The 24,978-nt window shown below is 43.7% G+C and overlaps 1 protein-coding gene across 6 annotated transcripts in view; it reads left to right on the plus strand.

The window, feature by feature from the left end:
- Positions 1–19,687, plus strand: part of VPS13D (vacuolar protein sorting 13 homolog D) — a 335,894-nt gene extending 316,207 nt beyond the window's left edge. For 5 of the 6 annotated variants that reach the window (XM_072608911.1, XM_072608914.1, XM_072608913.1 and 2 more), the window contains 3 exons: positions 72–203; positions 14,227–14,467; positions 16,377–19,687. In XM_072608911.1, the coding sequence (XP_072465012.1) occupies positions 72–203; positions 14,227–14,467; positions 16,377–16,508 (505 nt within the window). In that variant the 3' untranslated portion in view covers positions 16,509–19,687. Of the gene's footprint in view, positions 1–71; positions 204–14,226; positions 14,468–16,376 lie in introns of those variants that run through there. The other variant, XR_011967006.1, reaches the window with a different exon arrangement.
- The last annotated feature ends 5,291 nt before the right edge of the window (positions 19,688–24,978 follow it).

Below are 24,978 nucleotides of genomic sequence, written 5' to 3' on the forward strand. Positions count from 1 at the left end.
CCTACCTGACCTTGTCATTAAAAAAAAAAGTTTGTTCCATATCAGTGAATTTTAGTCTTTTATTCCTTTAGGACCCAAGCCCAGAGAGTACGGAAACCCCGCTGTTGTACAGGACCCCAAGGGCTTCTTCCCAGGTACTCAGAGAGCCAGGCCGATGGACAGGAGCAGTTATTCAGACTGACTGACAACATTCAAGATGAGTTGTAAGTAGGAATACTGAATAATTAACTTTGTACATAAAAGGCTCCTTCTTTCAACTTTAGGTTTGAACATTTTCAGATAAAAATCAAAGTGATGTGAACATCTCAAATCACAGTCCATTAGTGTTCATTTGTGATGCCCCTATGGTCATCAGGCTTCTAGCTTGAACTTTATCAGGACTGTAGCCTTTGCTTCAAATGTTGGTTTATAAATCCAGCTAAAATATCCTTGTAAAAAGAAACCGATTATTTACTCTTGGTGAACAGAAAAAAAAAACACTGGTTTCATTTTTTAGAAGTCTATTCACTTCCTCTAGACAAATGTAGGCTGGTGAAAACGATGGGTTGGTCAGCATTTTGTAATTATTTGTAAGGATATCTGAGGTAAATCCCTAACCCCTGCAAGGATCAAGTCCCGTTGTGACAAATGATAATGGATCGTTATGGACTGACGTGTGCAGCTTGTCTTTTACGTTCTAAGAACTATTTAGACGCGAAAATCAGAGACCAAAAGCAGCTGCCGAAGGAACTTGTGTATTGCTCTTGTGGTGGGTGGTGCTTCTCCCCAGGTCAGCTCTGCACTTAATCCCTCCCTTTGGCATTCATGGAAGTGCTCTTTTGAGAGTAGATGTATCAAGTCCTCAACCATTTGGAGTCCTTGGTGAAAAGTCACAGAGCAGCATTGATCTTGCTGTTCTAACACAGTTCTAGCTCTCATCGCTAATTCCACTTCCCTGATTTCCCGATGCAGTTTTGTTTGGATAAAGGCATCTTTATTTCCTGTGCATTTTTGCCTGGTGTTTTGGTGCCTCTGCTCAGTAGCAGCCTTGGCACTTCCTGCCCATCCTCTCCATTAGTGGGACTCTTGGCCTTTCTACGGAACTGAGGCAGTCTATTTCCATTCCATCCAAGGTCTGTAGCCACCCTCCTCAGAGTCAGTAAGATTGGCTTATATATTAGTGACAGCAATTGAGCCCTTCAACATTTGTACAACACTTCCCTGTTTACTTTGCAATCCCTTTTTGTCAAGAGTTAAATGAGATTATAAATGATTGCACATTGTTCTTTTGAGTCTTATTCCCTGATTTGAATTGAACCACTGTTTTGATCTTTGGGAAATCCTTTTTCTCAATTGAACAACCTTGGCCAAAAACACATTACCTAAGAGATTTTGCCATGAAGCATTAAAGAGTTCTTGGTAAGAAAATGCGCCCAGTGAAACAGGGAACCAGGGAAAGGCTGAAATGAACATTAGAAGGAAATTAGCAAAATAGCTGCCATGCTGCCTGTGGAATTCACAAGAAAGATGACAAGATGGTGGGCTGAATGGACTTAAATGGTAAAAAACTGAAACCAACTGAAGCCACACACCCCTACCCAACTGTGGGGGAGGGGCAGGAGTGAATGTAGGAAGCTTGTGACCATGTGGCCTAAGGAAGTCTGGTGAGGGAGTCAGGAAAACATTTCTCTGCCGTATCTTCTTTGTCAGTCTGAGCCTTCATGGTGACGTGGACATGAGAATCATTTTTGCTCAGCAGAACAGGGGTTTTCAGGAAAAGTTAGCAACACCAAATGGTACCTCTGACTTTTATCCTAGGATTGTGATTAAAAACACATTTAAAGATCTAATTATTTGCATATTTTCCTTCAGAGTTAACCCCATAAAAGGGGTTTTAATACCTTGCTCTACTGTTCTAACTAAACGTTTCCACATTTTTTCCAGTCAGCCTCTCAGTTTCACTTCTGGAAAATATTGTGTAATTACTTCCCGATGTAGTTAAACCCCTACAAAGTCCCCAGTGCCATAGTTGCTTCAACTTTGTTCTCCCAGGTTGAGTTTCATTTAATTTTTTCATTGTCTTTAATTAATTAGTGTAAGAAGATAAGAGTTCCTGACGATTTAAGGACAGAAGTTAAAAAGCCTTCAATTGTGAATTAACTAAATATTTCTCTGTTACATTTTAAAATAATCTCCAGTATTTCCCATTCTTCTCAAATTGATTTTTTAATGGAACCCTTAATGAGTTTTGATAAAGGATAACAATAAAAGGTGAATTTTTTTGCCATAGATTAACATCAATTGTTCTTTCCAAGCAATGATTAAACTAGTTTGTAGCCAAGGTGTTCGTGTTCATTGAATTTTGTGCCTGTCTCATACTTAGTCTTATTTTCTAATTTTCATCAACTGGACCAGGGTACATCTCTAAATTGTAAGCAGGTAGTTCTGCAAATTTTCAAACTTTGGACAATTCTAACCGACAGAGCTTGCAAGCAATCCTAACCTGATGTTTTGGAATTTGATGATGATGATGATGACGATGATGATAACTTTTATATAATAATTTAAGGTTGTTCAAGCTCTTTACAAATGTTATTATGCTTGATCCTCACAAAAACCCTGGGAGGTAGATACTATTATTATCCCATTTTACAAATGAGGAAACTGAGGCTGGCAGAGGTTAAATGACTTGTCCAGGATTACACACTAAGTATAAAAGCAGCTAGATAGCACAGTGGATAGAACTCTTTGCCTGGAGTTGGGAAGACCTGAGTTCATATTTGGCATCAGATATTTTCTAGCTGTGTGACCCTGGTTACTTTCTCAATTTCCCCATCTATAAAATCGGGATAGTAATAGCACTTCCCTTTGAAGATGAGTGTGAAGATCAAATGATACAATATTTCTAAAACATTTTACAAACCTTAAAACACTGTATACATAGATACATACATACATATGCATACATACTCACATATATATGCTAGCTATCATTATCCTGCCTCCAGGTCCCATGCTGTATCCACTGCACCACCTGGCTTCCTCTAATCTAATATCCTTTGCCTTGATGCCTCCTTTTGTGTTGGATGTTTTGCTAAAGTAAAACTATTTTCATGTTGAAGCAATGATTTTATGTGTTGTCCATACCAGCATATAATTTAGTTTATGTACAGTTTCTTAAGGCCAGGACAATGTGGGTTTTAGTTCCAACTCTGACCTATCGTGACTGGGTAAGTCTCTTAACCTTTCCATGCCCCAGGAAACTCCCTAATACTCTTAAATTGCAGAGAAAATGCCAACCTGCATTGGTAGCAGTTCATTCCTTATGCTAGTGCAATCCCACAGCCAGTCCCTAACACTATCCTTAGCCTACTTACAATATAAGGACTTAAGCTTTAAGTCTTCCGAAAGGACAGGCCCTTTGTGGGGATATGGCAAAAACCCTAAGCTCTTGCTCAGAGAACAGGAAATTAAGCATCTCTGAATTAGCATCTGTTGAGTGTGGAGCCTTTGGGGGTGGGTTAGATGGAAGCATGGAGTTCTGTGAAAGAAAAGCTTCATGAATAAAAAGCTTTCATTTTAAGAATTATAAAAAGTCAGGTTTTTGATGGATTGTTGTCTCATTGAATCTGTCTTCATACAAGCTAAATCAAAGAGTTGTGAGAATTTCTCCATTTTCACTTATTCCACTGTGTCCGCCTGCCAGCATTTATAATGTGCTGCTAAATTCTGAGATGAACTGTAAGAATGTTTAGCTGTCATTTTTAAAAACACCCTCTGGCTCTATCAGGACATTTCTGTTTTCTGTAATGACCTGTGATATTAAGAAAAGGTAAAAACTAGGCTCCCCAGAACAAGCAAAAGTCCAGGTTGGAAGGGGAGGGCTGTACATTGCTAATCTTTGTCCATCTCCCTTCAGCCTCCTCGGGAAGATACCAACAATATTCAGAGTCTGAACACAGTTTCCTTAGGTTGATTAATAGTAAGGGCCCTTATTCTCCACTCTATATCCAAAGTACTAGACCGTGGGTTGGGGTACCATGAACGTGAGGAGGGGAGTGCTTCACATGGGAGAGATAATTGGGTCCAGTGAGCATTTATTAAGTGCCTACTATGTGCAAGGCCTTCTTAGGCACTGACGATACAGAAACAAAATGGGAGTAGTTCCTGCCCTGGTGGAGCTTGCATTGTCCTAAAATACAACATTTACACACATAAATAGATCCAGGATCATTTGAGGGGTGAGGAAATGTCTAGGAGGATGACCCAACTCCTTCCTGCCCAGGAACACAAATGGAAAACCTTCCCCAAAGGCCTGTAGGCCTTTAAGATACCTCTGTTGTGCAACTGAGTTGGCAGGTAGGGAACTGGGACTCTTAGTGGTCTATTACTCTGCCATTAATACTAATGCCATACTAATTTTTTAAATATAAATTACATTTTTTTATTCATACATCAGTATTTTCAATTGTAAAAAAAAAAAAATTTTTTTGGTCATGTCCATAGGCATTGAGAAACCTCAGTAGCCATACTCCTTTTCCTTCATCATCCCCTTCCTGTGTTAGAGTCAAAGGCTATAAGCAAACATGACGTAAAGGTGGAAGAGAAGAAACAACTGACTTTGAGTCAGAAAGCCTGGGTTTGAACGCTTGCTGCACAGAGTTTCAGTTTCTTCGTCTATAAAATGAATGTAACCATGCTCGTGCCGCCTACCTCTCAGAATTTCTATAGAAAAAAGGTTTTTTAGAAAGTATTATAGAAATGAGAACTGTAATGATCATTATTTGTTTTCTACCGAGAAGTGTAACAGCTTAGCAGTGTGTACATGTGTATACGTACATACATACATTGTATGTAAAAATATGGATTTTAGAGAAAATACTACCTCTTCCACAACCCCAGAATGTGAATATAGAGGACTGGCCCAGAAGGATCTGGTTCTCTATTTTCTATGAAGGGCAAAGCTCATCCAGATGCTTTGTGTTTCTGGCCAAATTTTTTCAATTTCCCTCACTCCAAGTTAATAATAGATCAAAGGGGATAAAGGCCCACTATCCAAGCTGAGTCTGAGAGCATGTTTGTGTCTTCCTTTTGTGCTTCCCAGGAGATTAGACAAGTGGCCAGTGCTGGATTATCATCTTGGGGGCAGTCACACCTTAAGCATTGCTTGTCTCATCCAGGAAAATGGTGTGAAAGCCTGTGGTGTCTAGACATGGCCATAAAATGTGTGGCTACAGTGTTAGCACCTGCAGCTAATGAGGAGTTCATTGGCATCAGTGCAGCTCTTGAGAAGTCCATTGAGGAATTACAGAGAGCAAGGTGCTTAGGGTGGTAATCAGCAAAAGAAAGGATATTCTGAACCCCAGGCTGTGGAAAAGGAAAGAAAAACAATATGAAGGAACTGACTGGGGAGGCTGGCCTGCCAAGACTATCCCAAAGGCTCCACATTTCACTAGCTTGGCTTGTTGACCCTGGGATACAACTGAACTGGCCAGAATACCATCCTAGGTACCAGGACACCTGAACACCAGGACTCTCACAGTGACTGAGCTTTGTGACTTTGGGCAAGTAATTTCCACCTCTCTGGGCTCAGTTTCCTGACCTGTAAAATGAGGGTGATAGTACAGTACATGTACAAGTACTTGTACTCTTCATCTCACAGGGTCTGGAGAAGAAAGCATTTTGTAAACCTAAAGTAGCATAAAGAAATTGAGCTGTTTACCCACTTGGGGGCAGGTTCACACCAGAAGAGCAAATTAATTTGGAGGTTAGTTCTAATTGCTTCACAGATATGAGTGCCCCTTGTGCCCATAACTCACAAAGTTGAGGTCACTCGTGTCCTTAGGACTTTTCCTGCTCTGGGTATCCTTAGCTTAGGAATGGGAGTAGTAGTAAAAGGAGAGCAGGCATGAACAGGGAGGGAGCTGCTGAGAAGACCCTTAGCCTTCCTGACAATTTCTGTCCCGAAAGGGGTAGCACTGCCTTGCACATAGTGGTGTGGGGACATGAGCACCCACCCACAGAGTTGCTTCCTGGTCACCTTCTAGGTGCGGCCAGAAGCTCCAGTCCCTCCTCCCTGACCTACCTTTCATTTTTTTGCCTGAAGACTCTATCTCTGCCAGCTCTTCTCTGATTATGAAATCTTCAGAAGATCTCACAAGAAAGCTTGAAGTGCAGCCAGGGATAAGGGAGTGCCCTTTGTAAAGGACCCAGAAACATGAGCTTCAACTTGCTGTCTTGCTCCAAAGGGTGTCTCTAGAAACTCCAAATAGGAGGTTACTCTTCTTCCCCTAACGTACATGCTGCTTTTCCTTTTTCAAATGTATTTCACTTTAGGAGTTTCATTTGCCCTACACATTCACATGTCCCTACAACCCCATGATTTAGGCTGGCAGTTGTCATCAGATTGATGAGACACCTGGGTCCATAAAAGTTATATGATTTGGTTATGCTTGGTGACTTAGTGGCAAAGCCAGACCCACAGCCTAGAGTCTTCTGAACCTTAGCCCTGTCCCAGTTCAGTCTACAGAAGAAGCTCTGGGTAGGACTAAGGCCCTGTGACCAGCTTTGGGTAGGAGGGAAGAAGCAGAGGCATATTGGAAAAACGTCTCTTTTAAAAGCTATACAAAGTATAGAAATCTATGTGTACAGAGAGAACATCCCCAGGCATGGGTGTTAAAAGGAACTGCCCTTCTTGAAGGACCTCAGCCCCTTGTAAAGTTCATGTGTCAGCTGCTGGTGGTGCCAAATCAGCAGGAGAAAACTTCTCTGTACTTCTGAAGGGAGAAAAATCAAATCTTATAAAGCACTGAGCTTTCACCCCTCTACTGAACAGATGGGTCCTTTCCCTCCTAATACTTCCTTCCTTCCACGGCCTTGTGCCCTGCCCCCCAGCCCCCAGTCCCCAGTTTGGTGACCTTGCTGTGCAGCTCTGCCCATAGTTTCTTTTGCCATCTGACTTGCCTCTGACATGCTTGAGATCTGTTGGCAGCTTCCTGTTTCTTAGCTGGCATCAGGTCTAAATTCTAGGCAACTCTGTGATGGATCCTCTGGTCTCTGTGAACATAATGCTTTTCTCATGGTTAGTGGATTCTCTCTCCCACCCCCACCCTTGCTTTAACCAGGACAGAAGAAGTGAGTTCAGATTCCATTAAACTTGATTAAGCTGGAACATCTCTCCTTGGAGACTTTCAGAGCCTGGGACATGATAAATTCCATGGAAGTGGGCCTGGCCACTAACAGCCACTGGGGATTTCTATTTTAGGCTCAAACTCTTGGAACTCTGAGCCTCCATGCTGTTGCCAATTACTTAGAAATGGAAAATCATCCCTAGCTTTTGTCATGGGTGCCTGGTAGAGAGATCCTAATTGGAATGGGGTATATCTTTGTTAAGTATTCCTGGGCCACCTAGCTCAATTGGAAGGAGCTGTGAGGGTTGGAAAGTCTAAGACTCCCCTTTCCTCAAAGAGCTTCCAGTCTGGCTAAGGAAACATAACTGATGCATAGGAAACAATGAAAGAATAGCGTGATATGGTGGAAGGACCAGGAGACTTGGGTTCTAAGCCTGCCTCTGCCACCAGCTCTGTGCTGTTGGACAAATCCCATAGGGAACCTCTGTTTCTCTCTGTGCTCAGTTTCCTCATGTGTCAAATGAGGCTGGAGCATTTCCAGTTCTGAAATTCTGGTTTTTTAAGAGCCTGCCAAAAGAACTAAAGTATCAAGATAAGGAATTTGTCTTGGATTCTTATTTTAAGATTCCTTTACATTATTCATTATCACTCTTTATTAAACTAGGATGTCTTTGCTCTAGATGGTACAGTTAACTCTTAATTATTTGCATGTGTGAATTATTCACAGTACACTTTTTTAAAGCTTATATTTTTATCCTGAACTTAAACACCCCAAAAGAGTATTTCCATACACACAGCAGAACCCAGAAAGAGGATTCTGTATGAAACCATAAATCTCCACTTCACATTGCTTACATTTTTATGTATACATTACTTTTAAAACTGTCCTGATGACCTACTTCCTTCTGTTCTTCTTTATGCATTTTTTAAAATGTTACAATGACCCTCGCTTTTTTGTCATCAGTATTGTTCCTTTTTCTCACTGTTCCCCTAGTCTCCATTAGCTAAGAGAAAAAGGAAGGAAAATGCTTGTTTAAAAAATAAACAAAATTTATTCATGTGGTGGACATTGCCCAAAACGTCCCTTCTGGGTCAGGAAGTGGGCAGCAGGTGCCATCATCAGTCATCACCTGATCAGGGTTCTTAAGGCTTTCGAGTGTTTTCCTTTACCGTGTTGTTGTTCGTATATAAAAGATTCTGAGCACTTTACTATACCTCAGTGCCCACAACCAGCATTCTCTGCCATTGTCCTTTTCATCAGGTCCTAACAGCATCCGTTCCATTGCCTTGTATCCCATAATTGGTGCTGCCCAAAGGGCATCTTAGGACCCTCTCAGAGTCTCATTCTTTGGTTTTCTTTAGCCTGCTTTTTAATTCTTCCTTCAGGATCAAGAAGTTTGTTTTGCTTGTGACTTCTCTCCCTGTGTTGTTCTCATCTTAGCCATCTTGTTCCCTAATCCTACTGTTTTCCTGTTGAGTTTGATGGATTTCAAACTCTGTGTGTGTGTTCACTTCTCCTTTGTCTGTTACAGATCAGACTGAGGTTCATCCCACACCCCCTCCCTCCTGTCCTCTGCTTGTCTGTACTTCCTGATGAACTTCCTTCCTCTTCTGTGCATTTTTAAAATGTTTCAATGGCCCTCTTTTTTGTTGGCATCACTGTCGTTATCCTGCTCCTCACCCTTCTGCCCAGCCCCTACCTTAGTTAGAAAGAACTGTGGAAAAACTCTTGTAACCTTTGTACTTTGTGACAAATTAGCAATCAAGCAAAATGAACTCACAAAGTAGCAGTGTCCAGAAATGCGTTGGAGACAGGATACACTTTGATCCATTTTAAAGTCTTCCAAAGTTGCTGCTTTTGCAGCGTTGTCATTGTTTAAATTGTCTCCTGAATCTTTTAATTTCACTCTGTTTCAGGTACCCAGAGTTCTAGAAATTGCCGCTTGTCATTTCTTACAGTACAATAATGCTCCATTTACATTTATGTTCCAATTTGTTCCACTGTTCTTTAGTTATCTGAGGAGCGATTTAAAGCACCCCCTTAGATTCTTGTTCTTTTATTTTCATTTCCCCCTTTTTTAATGTTCCCCTTCAGAATCAGGAAGTTTATTTTGCTTGTGACTGTGTCTTCCTTTTGACATCCCACTTATATTTGCACTTGTTTCATTGCTAAGTGCTACACCAAACTGTATGCGTGTTCAACCATCCTTTGTCTGTATAATAACCATTCCCCCAACCTTTTTTTCCATCTTCATGCTCTCTTCTTCTCACATACCCCAGCTGTGATACAACCAGTTTATTTCTCTTCCTCCTTTTTGCACATTTATTCTGCCTTTTACCCTCCCTTCTCTTATCTCAAAACTCTAATAGCAGAACCAATCCACCCCTAAAACCTCTGGTTTTTCTTATTTAATCACTTGTTTCTTTTCCACTTATCAAAATGTTAGCACTCTATCATCATACAGCTTCTTCTAATTGCTCAAATAAATTTACTTTTCTAGGTTTGTATCTCAGATCTAGGCATTTCAGCAGAACTTGCAAGGCCTCTATTCCCTTAAAGATCCATATTTTCCTCAGCACGATTATTTTCATCTTTGTAGGATGTTATTCTTTGTTATAAGTCTTTGTCTTCTGCTTTTTGGAGTATTCTATTCCAAGGTTGTTTTCAGTGGCAGCCCCTGGGTCTTATGTGACTTCCACTGTAATTCCTTGGCTGCTTTAATTCCCTCTTTCTGGAGGTTTGCAGCCTTCTTTCTTTGACATAGGAGCTTTGAGCGTTAGCCGTGACCTTGAGACTTTTCATTTTGGGGATTGTTTTCAGTGGGTTCTTTCTGTTTTCACTTCGCCCTCTGGTTTTAATAGATGTTGATAGTTTGGGGTTTTTTTTTCTTTGTTTTCTTGAAATACAGTCTCTAGGCTTTTTTTTTTTTAATGATTTTCAGGGAGTTCAATGATTCTTAAATTCTTTCTTGGCCTGCTTTCTAGGTCAGTTCTTGATATCTTGTATTTTCTTCTTTTTTTTTCAGTTTCTAAATTTTATTCACATATTTCTTTCTCACATCTCATGAAATTACTTATTTCTGTTTGAACTATTCTAGTTTTTTTTTCATGCTCAGCTATTCAATTTTCTTCCAATTTTTTCCACAAGAGTTTTAATTTCTTTTTTTAATCTCTTTATTTTTCTAAGTCCTAGTGGAAAAGCCTTATTTTTCTTTGAGTTTCTGCTTACAGTGGTAATGGAGTTAGAGTTTCCAATAATTTTTATGCTTATTGTATATTATTTACTCATATTACTTATTATATATTATTTACTCATCTTTTCAGCTTTAGTTCTTGAATTGGGGCTTTTTGCCTCCACTCCAGTTGTACTTCCTGGTGGAATAATCAAGATAGTCAGCCCTATTTGGTTTCAGTCTTTGTTCTTACCCCACCCTCTTGGCCTCTCTGGGTTTTTGGCCTGTCAGGATATTAGGGGTTCCAATTGCTGGATGTTCAGGGCCCCCCGGCCTCTCAGGACCTCAGGGCCTAGGGGCCCAGTCTCTACTAAGCAGACCCTTGGGACACCATACTGATGTTGGCCTGCTGCCTCACCCAGGCACTTTCTCAGGAGACCCCTCTCTTCTTGTTGCCTCTGGACCTGTGTTCCAGCCTTGCCATCCACTTGTCCTTTGGCTGTGCTGGCATTTACTTTGCTTGGAGACGCTTCTTGCCATAGCCTTCAGGCCAACTCTTGTAGTTCTGGAGTGGAAGATGATAATTTGACTCCAGATTCTCATTGGATTTTTTTGTTCATTATTCAATGGAGGGCCAACTTCATGGGTTTGTTGGTGTAGGTTTGTGGGAACTGAGCAGCCTGCCTCCCATTCAGGCAGCCATCTTGACTTTAGCTTTGCTTTGATGGACAACTGAAAACCATTAGGAAAGTTGGGGAGCTCTGGCTTTTCCTACAGTTTGGGAAATGGCACTTGTAGCATCCTTGGTCTGACATTACCTGTGGTTCCGCACCATGAGCTCATCTGAGCCTCCCAGCTAGACAGACACCATCTGGTTTTAGCTGATATGGAAACTGAGGCACAAGGAAGTTAAATTACTTTAAGGTCTCCCTACTAATTAGTAACAGTCTTTAGTCTTAGTCTTTTAGTTATATTACTGAAATCCACAGAGGCTCCAACCTTGAAACTCTAGAGACAGAAAGAGAAGCGTTTGGAACCTAAAGCTCCATTTCCTCTAATGCTGATAGCCCAGCAGTGGTTCCTGGTGTTTCAGGGACCAAAGTTGGGACAGGACAGGACAGGTGGTATGAATGAATGCCCTCCCTCCCTGGGCAACAGGATCTGAACAAAGCCCAGAAGGAAAGGGCAGGCAGAGAAAACCCTTCCCTTTAGTATGGCAAACTCTTGAGAATTTGTCCTGGCAAAAGGTACAACCAGTGAGAATAAGAGGAGGTCACAGAGAAAGATCAGGTAACATATGAAGGCCCTGAACAAGTCAGTCCTTAAGTTGAATTACTAATGAGAGGATTTCATGTCTTTGAAGAGAAGAGGTGGGACCTTTGGCATTCTAGAAATCTCAGTCTTTGCTGGTATGATGAAGATTTATTTTTCCAAATGAGATAGTTTATGCAAAAAGGAATTACTTTGCCTTATTTTTCTTGTGTAATGGATTCCTTGGACCTGGTAAGACAGATACATGTATGGAAGATCTGTAGGACAAAAGGAATGAGAAACAAATGAATGTTAGAGCTGGAGGAGGGGGAGGGTGTTGGGTAGTTTGCAGGGGACAGGATGTATATATACGTGTGTGTGTATGTGATATCATCATCCTCATTTACTACCTGTGTGACATTAGGCAAATCACTTCTCAGTCTCAGTTTCCCCATCTATAAAATGAAGAGTTTGGGGCAGATTACCTTGAAGGTCCCTTCCTGTGGGGCTAGGGGCAGAGGGGGAAACTGTAAGCCTGTAATTATTACACTCCTTTTACTGCTGAGAAAACTGAAACCCAGAGAGGCTAAGTGCCTTAGCCATGGCCACAGAGCCACTATGGGTCTGTGCATGCACTTGAACCTGGATTTCCTTCCTCTGAAGCTACCACGTCCTGGCATAAGGAATATAAAAAGGCTTAATGCTAACAAAGCATTCAAAGTCATATACTACAGACTGCACTTTAAGAATTGTCGAATACAGATGATAGTTCAGCAGTTCAACAACAACACAACAGTTGCTGTGATCAGCATTAGAGAACATAAAAGGTAAATTAAAGCCAGGCGCTGCCCTCAACAAGCTTACAGCCTACTTGGAGGAGGGTGACATAGATGCAGGTCACTGTCTGCCCTGGTCACAACTATCAGGGCTGTGGGAGCCTTTCTAGAGGAGGATCACTGCTTCCCTTGCAATTCTCAGTGACACAGAGCATCGTGCGCTTGGTGTCTGCCGGAGGGCTTGGCCTGCACTCTGTACTGCTGCTCCCCCAACTCTGTCTACTGAAAGAGGACCTGACGTGTCCCTCAGGCTGCAGAACCCCCCAGGCAGAGGCTGACCTGTAAAAAGCTGTAGTGCTGTGGCATCCGTATCACACCTTCCAGGGGAATAGGCAGTTAGTAGTGGTTAGCCTTGCAGTGTAGACAGCCAGGCCTACGCTCCCTGGAATGCCTGCTCCGTAATTTCATCTTAATTCTTTTCCTTTCTCACTCCTTCCATCCCCTGGCTCCGTCCTCATGACACCGACATCCTTGGTCTCTCTCTTCAACTGGACTGCACTTCCAGTCATGCTCCCTGACCACACGCTGCTCACTGCCTCTTCCAGACTCTCCCTCTACTACTGACTTATGGACTCTTCTAGCTTTGATCCACAGGATATTCTCTTTCCCTCCCTAATGAAGTCAGGGCCTAGCTCAGTCTTTTTTTGCCTCCTGACTCCTAGACTTCAACATATGTGTATGGATATACCCTGATAATATTTAGCAAAAAAAAAAAAAAAAAAACCTTCATAATTAACCCCCTTTCCCAACTTCTTAAATGCATAGTCTCTTCTCTCCCTCTCTCCTCTTTCCCTCTTGTCTCTCTTCTCCTCTTCTTTTCTCTCTCCTTCCCCACTCCCAAGGCTCAGTAAATTCCATTAGGCTTCCTATGACCTCCAGGATCAAATATAAAATCCTTTGTTTGGCATTTAAAGCCCTTCCCATCTTCCTAACTTCCACCTTCTCTACAATCCTCTGACACTGTCCTACATGCTCTTCCTGGCAAAAGACCCTCATCTCCTGACTCTGGGGCCTGTTCCCTGGCTGTTCCCTGTGTGTGGAATGTTATTACTGCTTACTTGTGCCTCCTGGATTCTCTGGCTCCCTTCAGAATTCAGCTCCAATTCCACATTCTGCAGGAGAGCCTTCACATGTTTCCCCCTAGTATTTTTCCCTTTGGTGCCTTCTCTTTATATGATATATCCTAAATGTACTTTTTTTTTTTTTTTGCCATTTCCTCCATTAGAATGTGGGCTCCTTGACAGTAGTGACCATGCTTTTGCCTCTCTCAGTATCCTGTGGCTCAGCACGCCTGGTGCAGAGCACGTCCTTAATAAACATTTATTGACTGACTGGCAGAATCAGGATTGACTTGGGAGAACTGTCCATTCTAGAGGCGAAGGTGCTTTGCATACTCTCACTCTTTCCCTGGGCAGAGGCCTTTGCAAGGGCCAGTCTGCTCTTTGGGGCTGGCCATTCTTACATCTGCAAGCTCTGTCTTCTGTCTGGTTTTTCTTTGCCTTTCCCATCTGGTTATCAGCATCCTCTTACCTTGGTCATTTCTTTGTGTCTTTACTTTTTACCTTATTGTTAAGCAGTTAATTTTTCCCAGCTCTCAATTCCAGATTAAGAACTGAAATATTCACTTTCTAAAAATTATTTGTCCCGAAAGATAGATTACCATTTCACTTTGCCTCCAAGCAACTTTTGGCCACCAGCAACTAACCTAGCCTTAAAACTGTAAAAGGGGAGGGCATTGGGAAAAGACTCCATCATCACCGCACTAGTTTTATAGTTTTCCTGATATGTACCAGTTAGAGAACCAGCCTGTGCCCCTCTCCCACAGTGCCTCATTTCCCTTTTGGTTTCTTTCTGCAGCTTCATAGCCGTAGAGAACATCGACAGCTACTGCGTTCTCATCTCCTCCAGAGCTGTTTACTTCCTAAAAAGTGGGGACTATGTCGATCGAGAAGCCATTGTCCTGGAAGTCCGATATGATGACCTCTACCACTGCCTTGTCTCCAAAGACCATGGGAAGGTGTATGTGCAGCTGACCAAGAAAGCGGTGAATACGAGTAGTGGAGTTGTGATCCCTGGACCTTCCCATCAGAAACCAATGGTGAGACTGAGCTGACTCCTTTGCCCTCCTCCCAAAGCTGTCCAGCTGTCCTGCAATTATGAGCACACAGGCTTAGGAAGTCCTTGCTAGATCTGCTGTCCTTTGTAGACAGGACCTTTTCTGGCCATGACCTCACTTCCTCCTAGCAGCAAAACTAGAGCATGATCAGGAAAGAAGTTCCAGGAAATCCCACTCTGCACTCTAGGTAACCTAAGATGCCTGAGTTCAGGCCATCAACTAAAGAGAATACAGTGCTCCAGTTGGAAGATCAGACCTCACAGTTTCATGAAACCCTGGTCTTTATGATGAGTCCTGCCAGCAGCTGGCAGAGTACCCTGCATCAAGCTGTGGGCTCATCATCTGTAAAATGGGGACTGCTGTCTATTCTACTCACCTCATAGAGGAGCTGGGAGGACCGGTGCCATGCTGCCTCTGCTGAGGGGTGGGCAGGCCTTTGTGAGCCTCAGGCACCCTGTGGCAGAGGCAGGTGGCAGACAACACTGTGGCCTCACACAGACAAAAGAAAGCCAAGGGCTCCATGCACACGGCACTGGGCCTGGAATCAGAAAAAGCCAAGTTCCAATTCTGCCTCAGACACTTCCTAGCTATGTGGCTCTGCCTCAGGTTCATTAAGGGTTGGGTTTGATGGCCTCTGAGGTCCCTTCCAGCTCCAAATGTATGATTCTGTGTTTCTATGACTGCCAAAACTCGAGGTTTCCCAGGCCCTGCACAGAAGCTCACGTAGGAGTGGGCACGAGCCTCCTTCCCAGGTCTCAGAGGTGTGTCATGATGCCAGAGCCTTAGACTCCTTTTCTCTCTACAATGACTGCTTGTCTTAGCCCAGGCACTGCTCCACAATTAGTCACTGTACCTTCTCTCCTGCTCACTCAGTGCTGCCTTTAGGCCCCATCTCTTAGCTGTCTCCCTGATCCAAGAAAAGGCCCAGGTTTGTTTTAGTTCTTAACTTTGCTAAGCTGTCACCTAGATGGGTGTCCTGTTCCCAAGTATCCTGTGCCTTGAGGCCTGTTCTAAAAGACAGTTTGTTTAAGAGTAGCCTAGGTGAGTGCAGCAGTTAGCCTCAAAAGTATATTTGCTGCTAGTGAACTCAGGCCCCTTACAGTGGCCATGTGGGTCAGAGAAAAGAGTGGGAAACAGGCTAGAGAGAGGACACAGATGATGTGTATACTGTCAGAGAGGGCCGACTTACTGTTGAGGTTTACCTTCCATTTTCCATGGTTAATACAGCGAGTTAGTGCAAATAACAGCCCCAAGTGGTCCCACGTGTCCACATCCATCCTGTTGGAAGGTGTGATTATGTAAAGGATGGTCATTGGTTCCAGCCCATAGGGAGAGAAATGGAATGATGTCCTCACTTTGGGGGATTCATTATTCACACTGACTGAGCCTTCCCTGTAAGGGGGGGATGGAGACAGATTGGAAAATCATTCTGATATTTTTTTTAAAGTACATAATAAATGGGAAGAAGGAGTACACACATTTTGATTTCTAATTCATACATTCTGTGCTGATGAACCCAGCTTAGCAAAGACAGTGTGACTATGCCAGTGACCTCAGGCACTGAAGGACTAGGCAAAATGTATTCGGCATGCAATTGTTAAGTGCCTTCTGCATACAGGACACTGTTCTAGGACATTGCGGACACAGACAGAAATGAAAATCTCACACCCCTCTTGGGCCTTACCTTCTGTTGCTAATTGTTCTTCATTCACTGGACAGGACCAGTGTGGATGAGTACTCTAAGTGTAATTCTGTCTGGGGAGGTTGTGGCATCCTCCAGAGCTGGTGTGCCATGTGCTTGCCACACCCTGCCACCCTTCCGTTGCTTCCTTGCATTAAGGCCACTTCACCTTGTAAACCTCATGCTTTATTCCTCTTCTCTGACCTCTAGGTCCACGTGAAATCAGAGGTCCTTGCAGTCAAATTGTCCCAAGAAATAAACTATGCAAAAAGCCTTTACTATGAGCAGCAACTTATGTTAAGGCTCAGTGAGAATCAAGAGCAGTTGGAGCTGGACTCCTGAAGAAACCTCCCGCCCGAAAGAGAAAGAGAGTGAGCAAGAGAGAGAGAGAGACAGAGCATGGCTGCCAGACACCAGCCCCAGGGCCGCCAGACTGAAGGGGCCCATTCCTTGGCCGAATAAATCAGTCGAGAACCATGGGGGGAACTGTTCTTGAGGAACAAGAGAAAGTGAGCTGTTGAGGGAAAAAATACAAACTGAAAGCCACATTCAACGTTTGGGGGCACTTCAAGATTATGGGGGAAGAATTTTTGTAAAAGGTGTTGGTTGAATAACGTCAAAAATGTGCATCTGAAATGAACTTAGCTTTTAGATGGCCCTGTATTTTGTTAACATGTATATATGTACAACTGTGTGCTTGTAAATATATGGGGAAGTTTCAGAGCAGGACCTGCAGTGTGTGTAAAGGTTTGTTTACTGTAAAGAAATTAAAAATTATATCGAATCTTCTATTGCACTAATTCTATGCATCTGCTACAGGGCACTCTGTAGAGAAGATATACTTGAGAACTGAGGAATGTTATGTATTATTTTTCAAAGAAAATTAAAGTATTCATAGAAGTGGATCAAGCTGAGATCCAGTATATACGAGAGAGTTATAACAGGCCTTGGAAGTCAGATTGCCCAGGCTGGAGGCCCAGTCCAATCTTGGCCTTCTGCTCAGCATTCCAAACCTGAAAGGAAGTCCCTGCCCCTTGTTGAAAGGGGAAACAAGGCAGGACCATAGGTTTTCCTCTGATACCCTGTCTCATGCAGTCTATACCAAAGCCCCCCCCTTTGTCAATGGGCTGGGCTTTCCAGAGCTAATTTCTTTATGCATTTCTGGCCCCCTCCCCCCACCTCAGTTGAAAGGTGATTGTGTTTTCACAGCTATTTTTGAACTGCTTTGTCTTTATAACCAGTCAGCCAAACCTTAAAAAATAAAAATAAAAAACACTAAATTGTGTTCCCTTACTAAAAATAAGTCAAATTTACTTTGTATTTCTCTGCCTGTTATTAGTGGTCACTTTGTAGCATTGCTAGGACTGTGTTGATTGGGAAAGAGAAGCCTCGTTAAAACATTTCTTTCATCAGAAAACAACTACACTAAGAATGAATTTAATTCCAGCCTTTCCCCCAACACACTTGCCTCACCCCTGGGGAAGAGCAGCAGGGAGGCCCATTGGGACAGATCCATGCACTGGAGCCCCCACCCTGCAGAAATGGAGAGCCGGCTAAAAGAAGGAAGCAGCTTGGGCTGAATGGCTTGTTTTGTGGTGGGTGTTTGTCAACCACGTGCAGTGAAATGTCAATCGAGTCCTTTGAAAAATGGGCCTTTCCAGGCTGAGTCCCTGTAGACAATCCCACCCCAAGGTAGGGTCCAGGGTGAGGGTTCTCATCTTCTTGCCCCTCACAATAACAGACTGGTCCCCAGAGAGAAACTTTTATCATCTCCCCTCTCTCCCCATACCTCTTCAGGACTGTCCTCCCTGGAGCTGCCTTGCTCATTGTGTTTTAAATGAGGCTATTTGGTTTTTTAAACATTTATTATGTAAAGAAGAGCCCCCCCAGTGGATGTGTGGATGATTTTGATGTTTGAGTCCTGACTCAAACCCATCCGAGACACAAATGAAGCTGGTCTCTCCCATACACATTTCTCACACTGTTTTCTTCAGCACAAACACATGGGCAGAAAGTCTTTTCATGGGGTCAGGCTTATTGCACTACCCAACTTTGGCCCTTCTTATTGCATTAGGGGGTTGAAATGAGACCCAAAACTTTTGAAGAGATGAGGTAGAAGTCTTTCCTTATTGCTGGGGACCCCTCTTTATACAGGATCTCACACCCAGCTAAGGACTCCAAGTGTCAAATCATCATCTCTTTCATTTGTCCTCTGTCCAGCTGTGGTTCTGCTTTGAAAAGGCCCCTTTGTGATCACTAAACATTTCCTTAAACTTGTAAAGTGAGGAGAGGCCCCCACCACACCCAGAGTAGGATGCCTTCTACACCAGTATTCCATGACTTCCCAACATGGAGTCATGTGACTAGTCTGTGGGTAGAAGAGGCACATCATTCCCAGAGAAAGCCACCCTGGGCCACGGGCTGCAGCCAAAATACACTCACATTTGACCACAGAAGTCTCTGCACTGCCAAATGGTGAGCCCAAAGGGACGTTGGAAAACTGCTGTTCAAAATGACCTCCCCACCCAGAGCGCCTTTCTAATTTTAGTCAACTCTTTAAATAGTTGAAAATCTCCTCAGCATTGCACAACAGTCATCTTTGAAATCTGAGCTATAGAAGAGTCATGTTTAGCATCGATCTCAAGGCTACATGGGGTGAGTGGTTGGGGATAGAAGTACCTTCTTCAGCCTTCCCCCTGCCCTTGTTGAAACCCAACTTGTGTTTGGTTAGAATCTGCCTGATGGTGATGCTTCAAGGCTGCAAGAGAACCTCTTCACACAACTGTGAAAGTTGGTAGATGAGGACTTGATGCATTTTCACTGGAATCTTGTTTCCACATTCCACTATTGGCTTTTCCTGGATTGCAATAAGTTCCCTTATTTTTAGCCCTAAGAAAATCCTGCCATTTTGTATTTGGACTGTGATCTACGATGGCCTTCACGCTGTGTCTAGACCCAGTTTTCTTTTTGTTGGTTTGTTGTTTTTTTAACATTAAAACAATTAGAAAACAATTCCCACCTACAACAAGTGGAGCAGAGAGGAGCCCACCCCTTTTACAGCAGCACACAGCAGCATCCAGAGAGTCCAAAGCACCTGAAATCCCAGCTTTAGCCATGCAGTGTTGTGGTTGCTTAACACCAGTTGCCTTTCTTTTCTTAGTGGAAATGTTATCCCTGCCTGTCCATCATGAGATTAAGAGGAGCAGAGTCCATGTCCCTGTAATGCCACTCTTCCTGGCAGGAATGTTCAGAGCTTTTGTGGGGACAGATGGGGGACAGGAGGGGCCCCAGGGGAGGGGAACTCCATTTCCCATCATTTGTGCCTCAGATACCATAGCAGCTGCGTCGATCCATTATGATAACAGATGTGTAAGCAAACGATCTTGAAAGTAATCCTAATATCTGTTTTGTTACCATGTAAACACTCCCCTCACCAACCTGTTAAGGCCCCCTCATTGTTGTATTTTTCACACTGGAATTTTCCTCCTTCCTGTGGAATAAAATAGTTTGTTGACTTCAAAGACTCAAGCCCCTTTTTCCCCCTTTCTTTTCTTATGTTCTAGGTCAGGGTTGGGGAACATGTGGCCTGAAGGTTGCAGGTTCCCTATCCTTGCTCTAGGTTTTCCCTAAAAACTAATTCTAGGTAGCTGGTGCCTTGTTCCAGACTCCTTAATTTAAAAGGCATTGAAAACACTTGTGTCCTTCAGCAACTCAGAAATAACAGAGCTTGGTCACCTAGTTAACAAGAATGAAAAAGCAAAAAACGATGCGCCTTTTCCCTGGACCCTCTGTTCCCTGCCCCCCTCCTCCCCTTCCCCCAGGCCTACTTTGTGTTACTTCCCCCATAGGCACGCCCATCCCCATTTACCACTCTGTAGTTGTAACAACAAATGTGTAGCCTACCTCTGCCTCATGGCATGCTCACACCACCATCATCCCCCAAGGCCCAAAGGAAATCGGATGAAAATCAATATCCTGCTTCCTGCACCTGGCAGACACGGGTATTGACTGTGGGCCAGAGGCTGTCCAGACTGGCTCCTCGCCTGGAGGGCCCTTGGGTTGGATCACTGTCCCTTTCAACCACACCTCAGTAGCCTCTGCGTGTTCAAATAGGCCATTGCAAAGAGACATCTTAAAACCTTTTTCAGAGAAAATGTCACAAGAGGGTGCTTAGCATTCAGGCCTCAAAAGGGAACAGAAAGCCTGAGATTATCTTTGTTCTCTCCTGGTGATACCAAGAACAAATCAGGTTTGCTCTGGGTGGCCCAGCCTCTGACATGCATTCCTGACTGTCCTTGATCAGACAAGTGTCTGAGAGTGCCCTAGCCCCCTTCCTTTCTGGTGTACAATACTGGACTCAGATTCAGAAATGTATGTTAGACTTTGCATAGGTCTAATAAACACACTATAGCTGGCTCATTCATTCAACCAGCGTTTTTTAGTCAGGGATAGTGGATAGAGAGCCAGCCTCAAAGTCAGGAAGTCTCGTGTTCAAATCCTGCCTTTGAGCTGTCCCAGCTGTGTGATCATGGGCTAGTAGCCTAGCTTCTTAGTCCTAGGCAGCTCTCAGTGAGTCAGTGAACATTTATTAAGTGCCTACTAGGTACTGGACAACTAGGTGGTCAGTGGATAGAATGCCGGGCCTGGAGTCAGGAAGACCTGAATTCAAATGTGGCCTCAGACACTAGACCTTGGGCAAGTCATTTAACTCCATTTGACTTAGTTTCCTCATTGGTAAAATGAGCTGGAGAAGGAAATGACCAACCACTCCAAAAAAAACACCAAATGGGGGCACAGAATCGGATATGACTGGACAACTAGCACTCTCTGTCTCTGTCTCTCTGTCTGTCTCTATATACATATGCAGAGAGAGAGAGAGAGAGATTCACAGAACCACAGAATTGGAGAGTTGGAAGAGGCTACATCAGCCATCTAGCCCCAACCCATAAGCAGAATGAATCTTCACTACAACATGCCACAAGTAGTCATTCTGCCTGTGACTGAAGATGAAGGAAGCTGTTCTCCCCTCCCCAAGATCACATTAGCTGTTTCAGCTACTGTGTGACATTACTACTTCTGTTGAACGTACAGTCCACTCAGACCCCCAGATCTTTCTCGCAATTTCTGTCTATCCATGACTCTCCCATTTTATACCGATCATTTTCTTTTCATACCCAAATGCAGAGGTACTTCTCAAAGGTAGTAAGGGGCAGAGCCAGAATTCAGACCCAAATCCTCGTCTCTAAATCCAGCATTCTTTTCTTGACCTGTGTTGGTTCCCTTGTACTTTCCACTTCCTTGGCTTCTAAAATTAGTAGCTATATAAGAGGTCCAAAAGAACAGGTGATAGACCCACAGGAGACAAGTCCTGTCCTTCAGTTAACATAGAAGACACTGAGGCCTAGCGTGAGTTGAGTTGCTTAAGGTAATTAAGGAGCTGAGCTAAAGCTGAAGGCCAGGTCATCTCATGGTGCAACTCTACAGTTAGGGGAGCTGGATTTAAATCCCACCTTTGATGCTGTGATCCCACTTGTGTGATCATGGTTGTTGTCAATGATGATGACGATGAGTTGTTTCAGGCATGTCCATCTCTTCATGACCCCATTTGGGATTTTCTTGGTAGAGATACTAGAGTGGTTTGCCATTTCCTTCTTTAGCTCATTTTCCAGGTGGGGAAACTGAGACACACAAAGTTAAGTGACTTGCCCAGGGTCACACAATTAGTAAGTGTCTGAGACTGGATTTGAACTCGGGTCTTCCAGACTTAAGACTTCAGACCAGGCTCTCCGTCTACTTGCCCATGTAACATGGGGTAAGTCAATTAATCTGCATGGACAGATGCATGAGCCACAGGAAACCTTGAAGGCCTTTGTCATTCTAAATCTACAGTTCTCTGAGCTTCAAATATGCTACCCTTTCCTTTATACCAGGGAAGAGAAAAGCCTGAGTTCTTGGGCAGCTGCAAGCTGGATAACCAGGCCTGGAATCACCCAACTGAATCAAGTTGTTGAGAGGGAAGAGGCTTCAGAATGAAGCTGCAGGCAGCAGAGCACCTTCCCTGAGTGTGGGCCAGGCTGGGCCGTCCACTTCACTGCTCCTCCTACGGGCCAGGACGGGACTCTTTCAACCAGAGAGAGGCGCAGGTGGTTGGTTGCCCAAGCAGCAGACCCAGTGTAAATAGTTCCCAGGGGCAATAATAACCTCACACCTCCCAGTGCTCTTTCTCATCGGACTTGAAAGCAGGAAAAGGCCATGGGAGAAGTAAACAGTTGAGATGTTCTTTTTGAATTAGGGAGGCATGTATAGGTCACCCCAAGGACAGAGACCAGCTGGAACAATGGCAATCAGAGGCAGATGTCACCCCACCCCCCAGAGGAAGAGAGGAGGTTCAGAAACAGCTCCCAGGGCCATGTTTGGAAGAAAAAGAGGAATCTCAATCTTGGCGCTGGCGTCTCTAAGCACTACCATGACTTCTGAGCACCTCCGCCTGCAGTCTGTTCTCAGACGTGAGTGGATTATCCATCAAGACCTGATCACAGGATCATAGGATCTGCAGCTCGAAGATCTGACCTTAAAACTCTGATCCAACCCTTTCATTTTTCTTCTTTTCTCTTTTTTTAAATTCAATTTTATTTGCAGTTTTGAATTTTTTCTCTCTCTCCTTCTTCCCCTTTCTCCACCCATTGAAAAGGGGGAAAAATTACTAATACGTATATATATATATATATATATAGTGTTGCAAAACAAATTTCCACATTAGCCATGGGAAAGAAGGGAAGGATGGAAGGAGAAAGGAAGGAAGGAAAGGAGGGAGAGAAAGATGGAGGAAAAGATGAGGAAAGACGGAAAGGAAGACAGAAAAGAAAGAAGAAGAGAGGGAGGGAAAGATGAGGAAAGAAGTAAAAACAAAGGAAGGAAGACAGAAGGAAAGGGAAGAGGAAAGACAAAAAAAGAGAAAGAAAGGAAGAATGAAAAAAGGAAGGCAGAAAGGAAAGGGAGGAAAAGAAAAGCAGCTCTCTAACTGGAGGTGGATAGCTGTTTCATCATGAGTCGTTTGGAATTGCTTTTATCCCTTATTTTACCATTTGAAATTCCAGGCCAAGAGAGGTGTAAAGTAACTTGCCCAAGATCACCTGGTGTTCAAATGACAAGAGCTAGATGTGTACCCAAGTCCTCTCCAAAGCCCAGTCTTAGGCCACTACAGGGAGCTACCTCCCTTTTTTGACTTAGCTCTCATCCCCCAACCTGGTCTGAGCCCAGATTCGAGAGGACCAGTTGCGTGATGACCCTCAGTACACCCAAGTGTGTGCTGGGTCAGTTTCAAACGCACACACATGACATTCCAAAGCCAAGGGTATTTGGTCTCCTCTCCCTGCCATCATGGAGGACCGTGGAGCAGCCTGAGCTTCGACCAGCTCACAGAAATGTTGCTGCGTGTCCTTCCCCAGAAGAAAAGCACAGAGAAAGAGAGCAAAGAACAACATCCCAGCTAGGCCAGCTGTTTGCAGGCACCTTTTGGGATCCTGCCTTCCCACCCCAGACAGCAAACAGCCTGGCCTGGTGCATATCCTGGGACACATGCCTGAGCAGCACGGGGCTCTCAGGTCAGGGAACATTAAATAGCAGACATCCAAAGCGGCTTTGTGGTTACAAACACACTGTCCAAGAACACAAACCTTCGATCAAAGAGCCAGAGCTAGAATGGACCTCAGATGCCATCTGGTCTAACCCTCTCATTTTACAGATGAGAAAACCGAGTCCTGGAGGCTTAATGACTTACACTCGTACAGCTCGTACCTGTCTAACGGGTGATTCTCATCCAGGTTTTCCTGACTTTTACTATGTAATCTAACCATTACAACATGCTGCCCCTCTCCAACTATTTTATTGTTCGGACCTTTTGTGACTCCACTTGGGGCTTTCTTGGCAGAGATACTGGAGGGGTTTGCATTTCCTCCTCCAGCTCATTTTATAGATGAGGAAATTGAGGCAAAGAAGGTGAAATGACTTGCCCAGGGTCACACAGCAAGAGTCTGAGGCCAGGTTTGAACTCAGGGCTTCCTGACTGCTAGCCTGATGCTCTAACCATTTCGCCACCCAGCTGCTGAACCCTAAACCATCTTTGGCCAGTTCTTTCCCACTTCCCTCTTATAACATCATTCTCCCTGTGACCCAGACTCAAAACATCTAGTGCTCTCTTTAAATTATCCCTCTGGGTCACCCTTTTCTTTTTCCCAATGAGGCAACAGTGATAGGATTTGCACAGTGCTTAGAAGTGTTTCCATCTGTCATCCCACTGGAGCCTAGTAACATGCCTGTAAGATAGGTGCTATTTTTGCCCTTTCACAGATGATGGAACTAAAGCTGGAGAAAACTTAAATGACTTACTCGGAGTCATACTGCTAATAAGTGTCTAAGGCAGGATCTGAACCCATTACATACCCATGGCCTCTGCTCAATAGCCCTTTGCCTAGAATGTCCTTCCTCCCCAATCTCTGCCTGGTGAAACTTTACCCATTATTTATAATGCAGCACTGATGCCCCCCCCCCCCCAAGTCTTCCTTGATCTCTACCTGACGGAAATATTCATGTCCAGTTTGGAGAAAAACTAGTGTAGATCAGTTAGACTCCACCACAGAGTAAAGGAAGGGGAGCGATGAAAAATGGGTCTGAGAAGGTAGTAGAAAGTAGAATTGTGAATTTATATCCCAAGAGAAGAGTGTGGACAGAATCCTAGAAGCATAGGGAGCCACTGGAACTTTTTAATAACATGGCCAATTTTTTTTAATTAAAATTTTATTTATTTTCAGTG

The sequence above is a fragment of the Notamacropus eugenii genome, chromosome 5 (genome assembly GCF_028372415.1).
Source record: "Notamacropus eugenii isolate mMacEug1 chromosome 5, mMacEug1.pri_v2, whole genome shotgun sequence".
NCBI classification, from domain to species: domain Eukaryota; kingdom Metazoa; phylum Chordata; class Mammalia; order Diprotodontia; family Macropodidae; genus Notamacropus; species Notamacropus eugenii.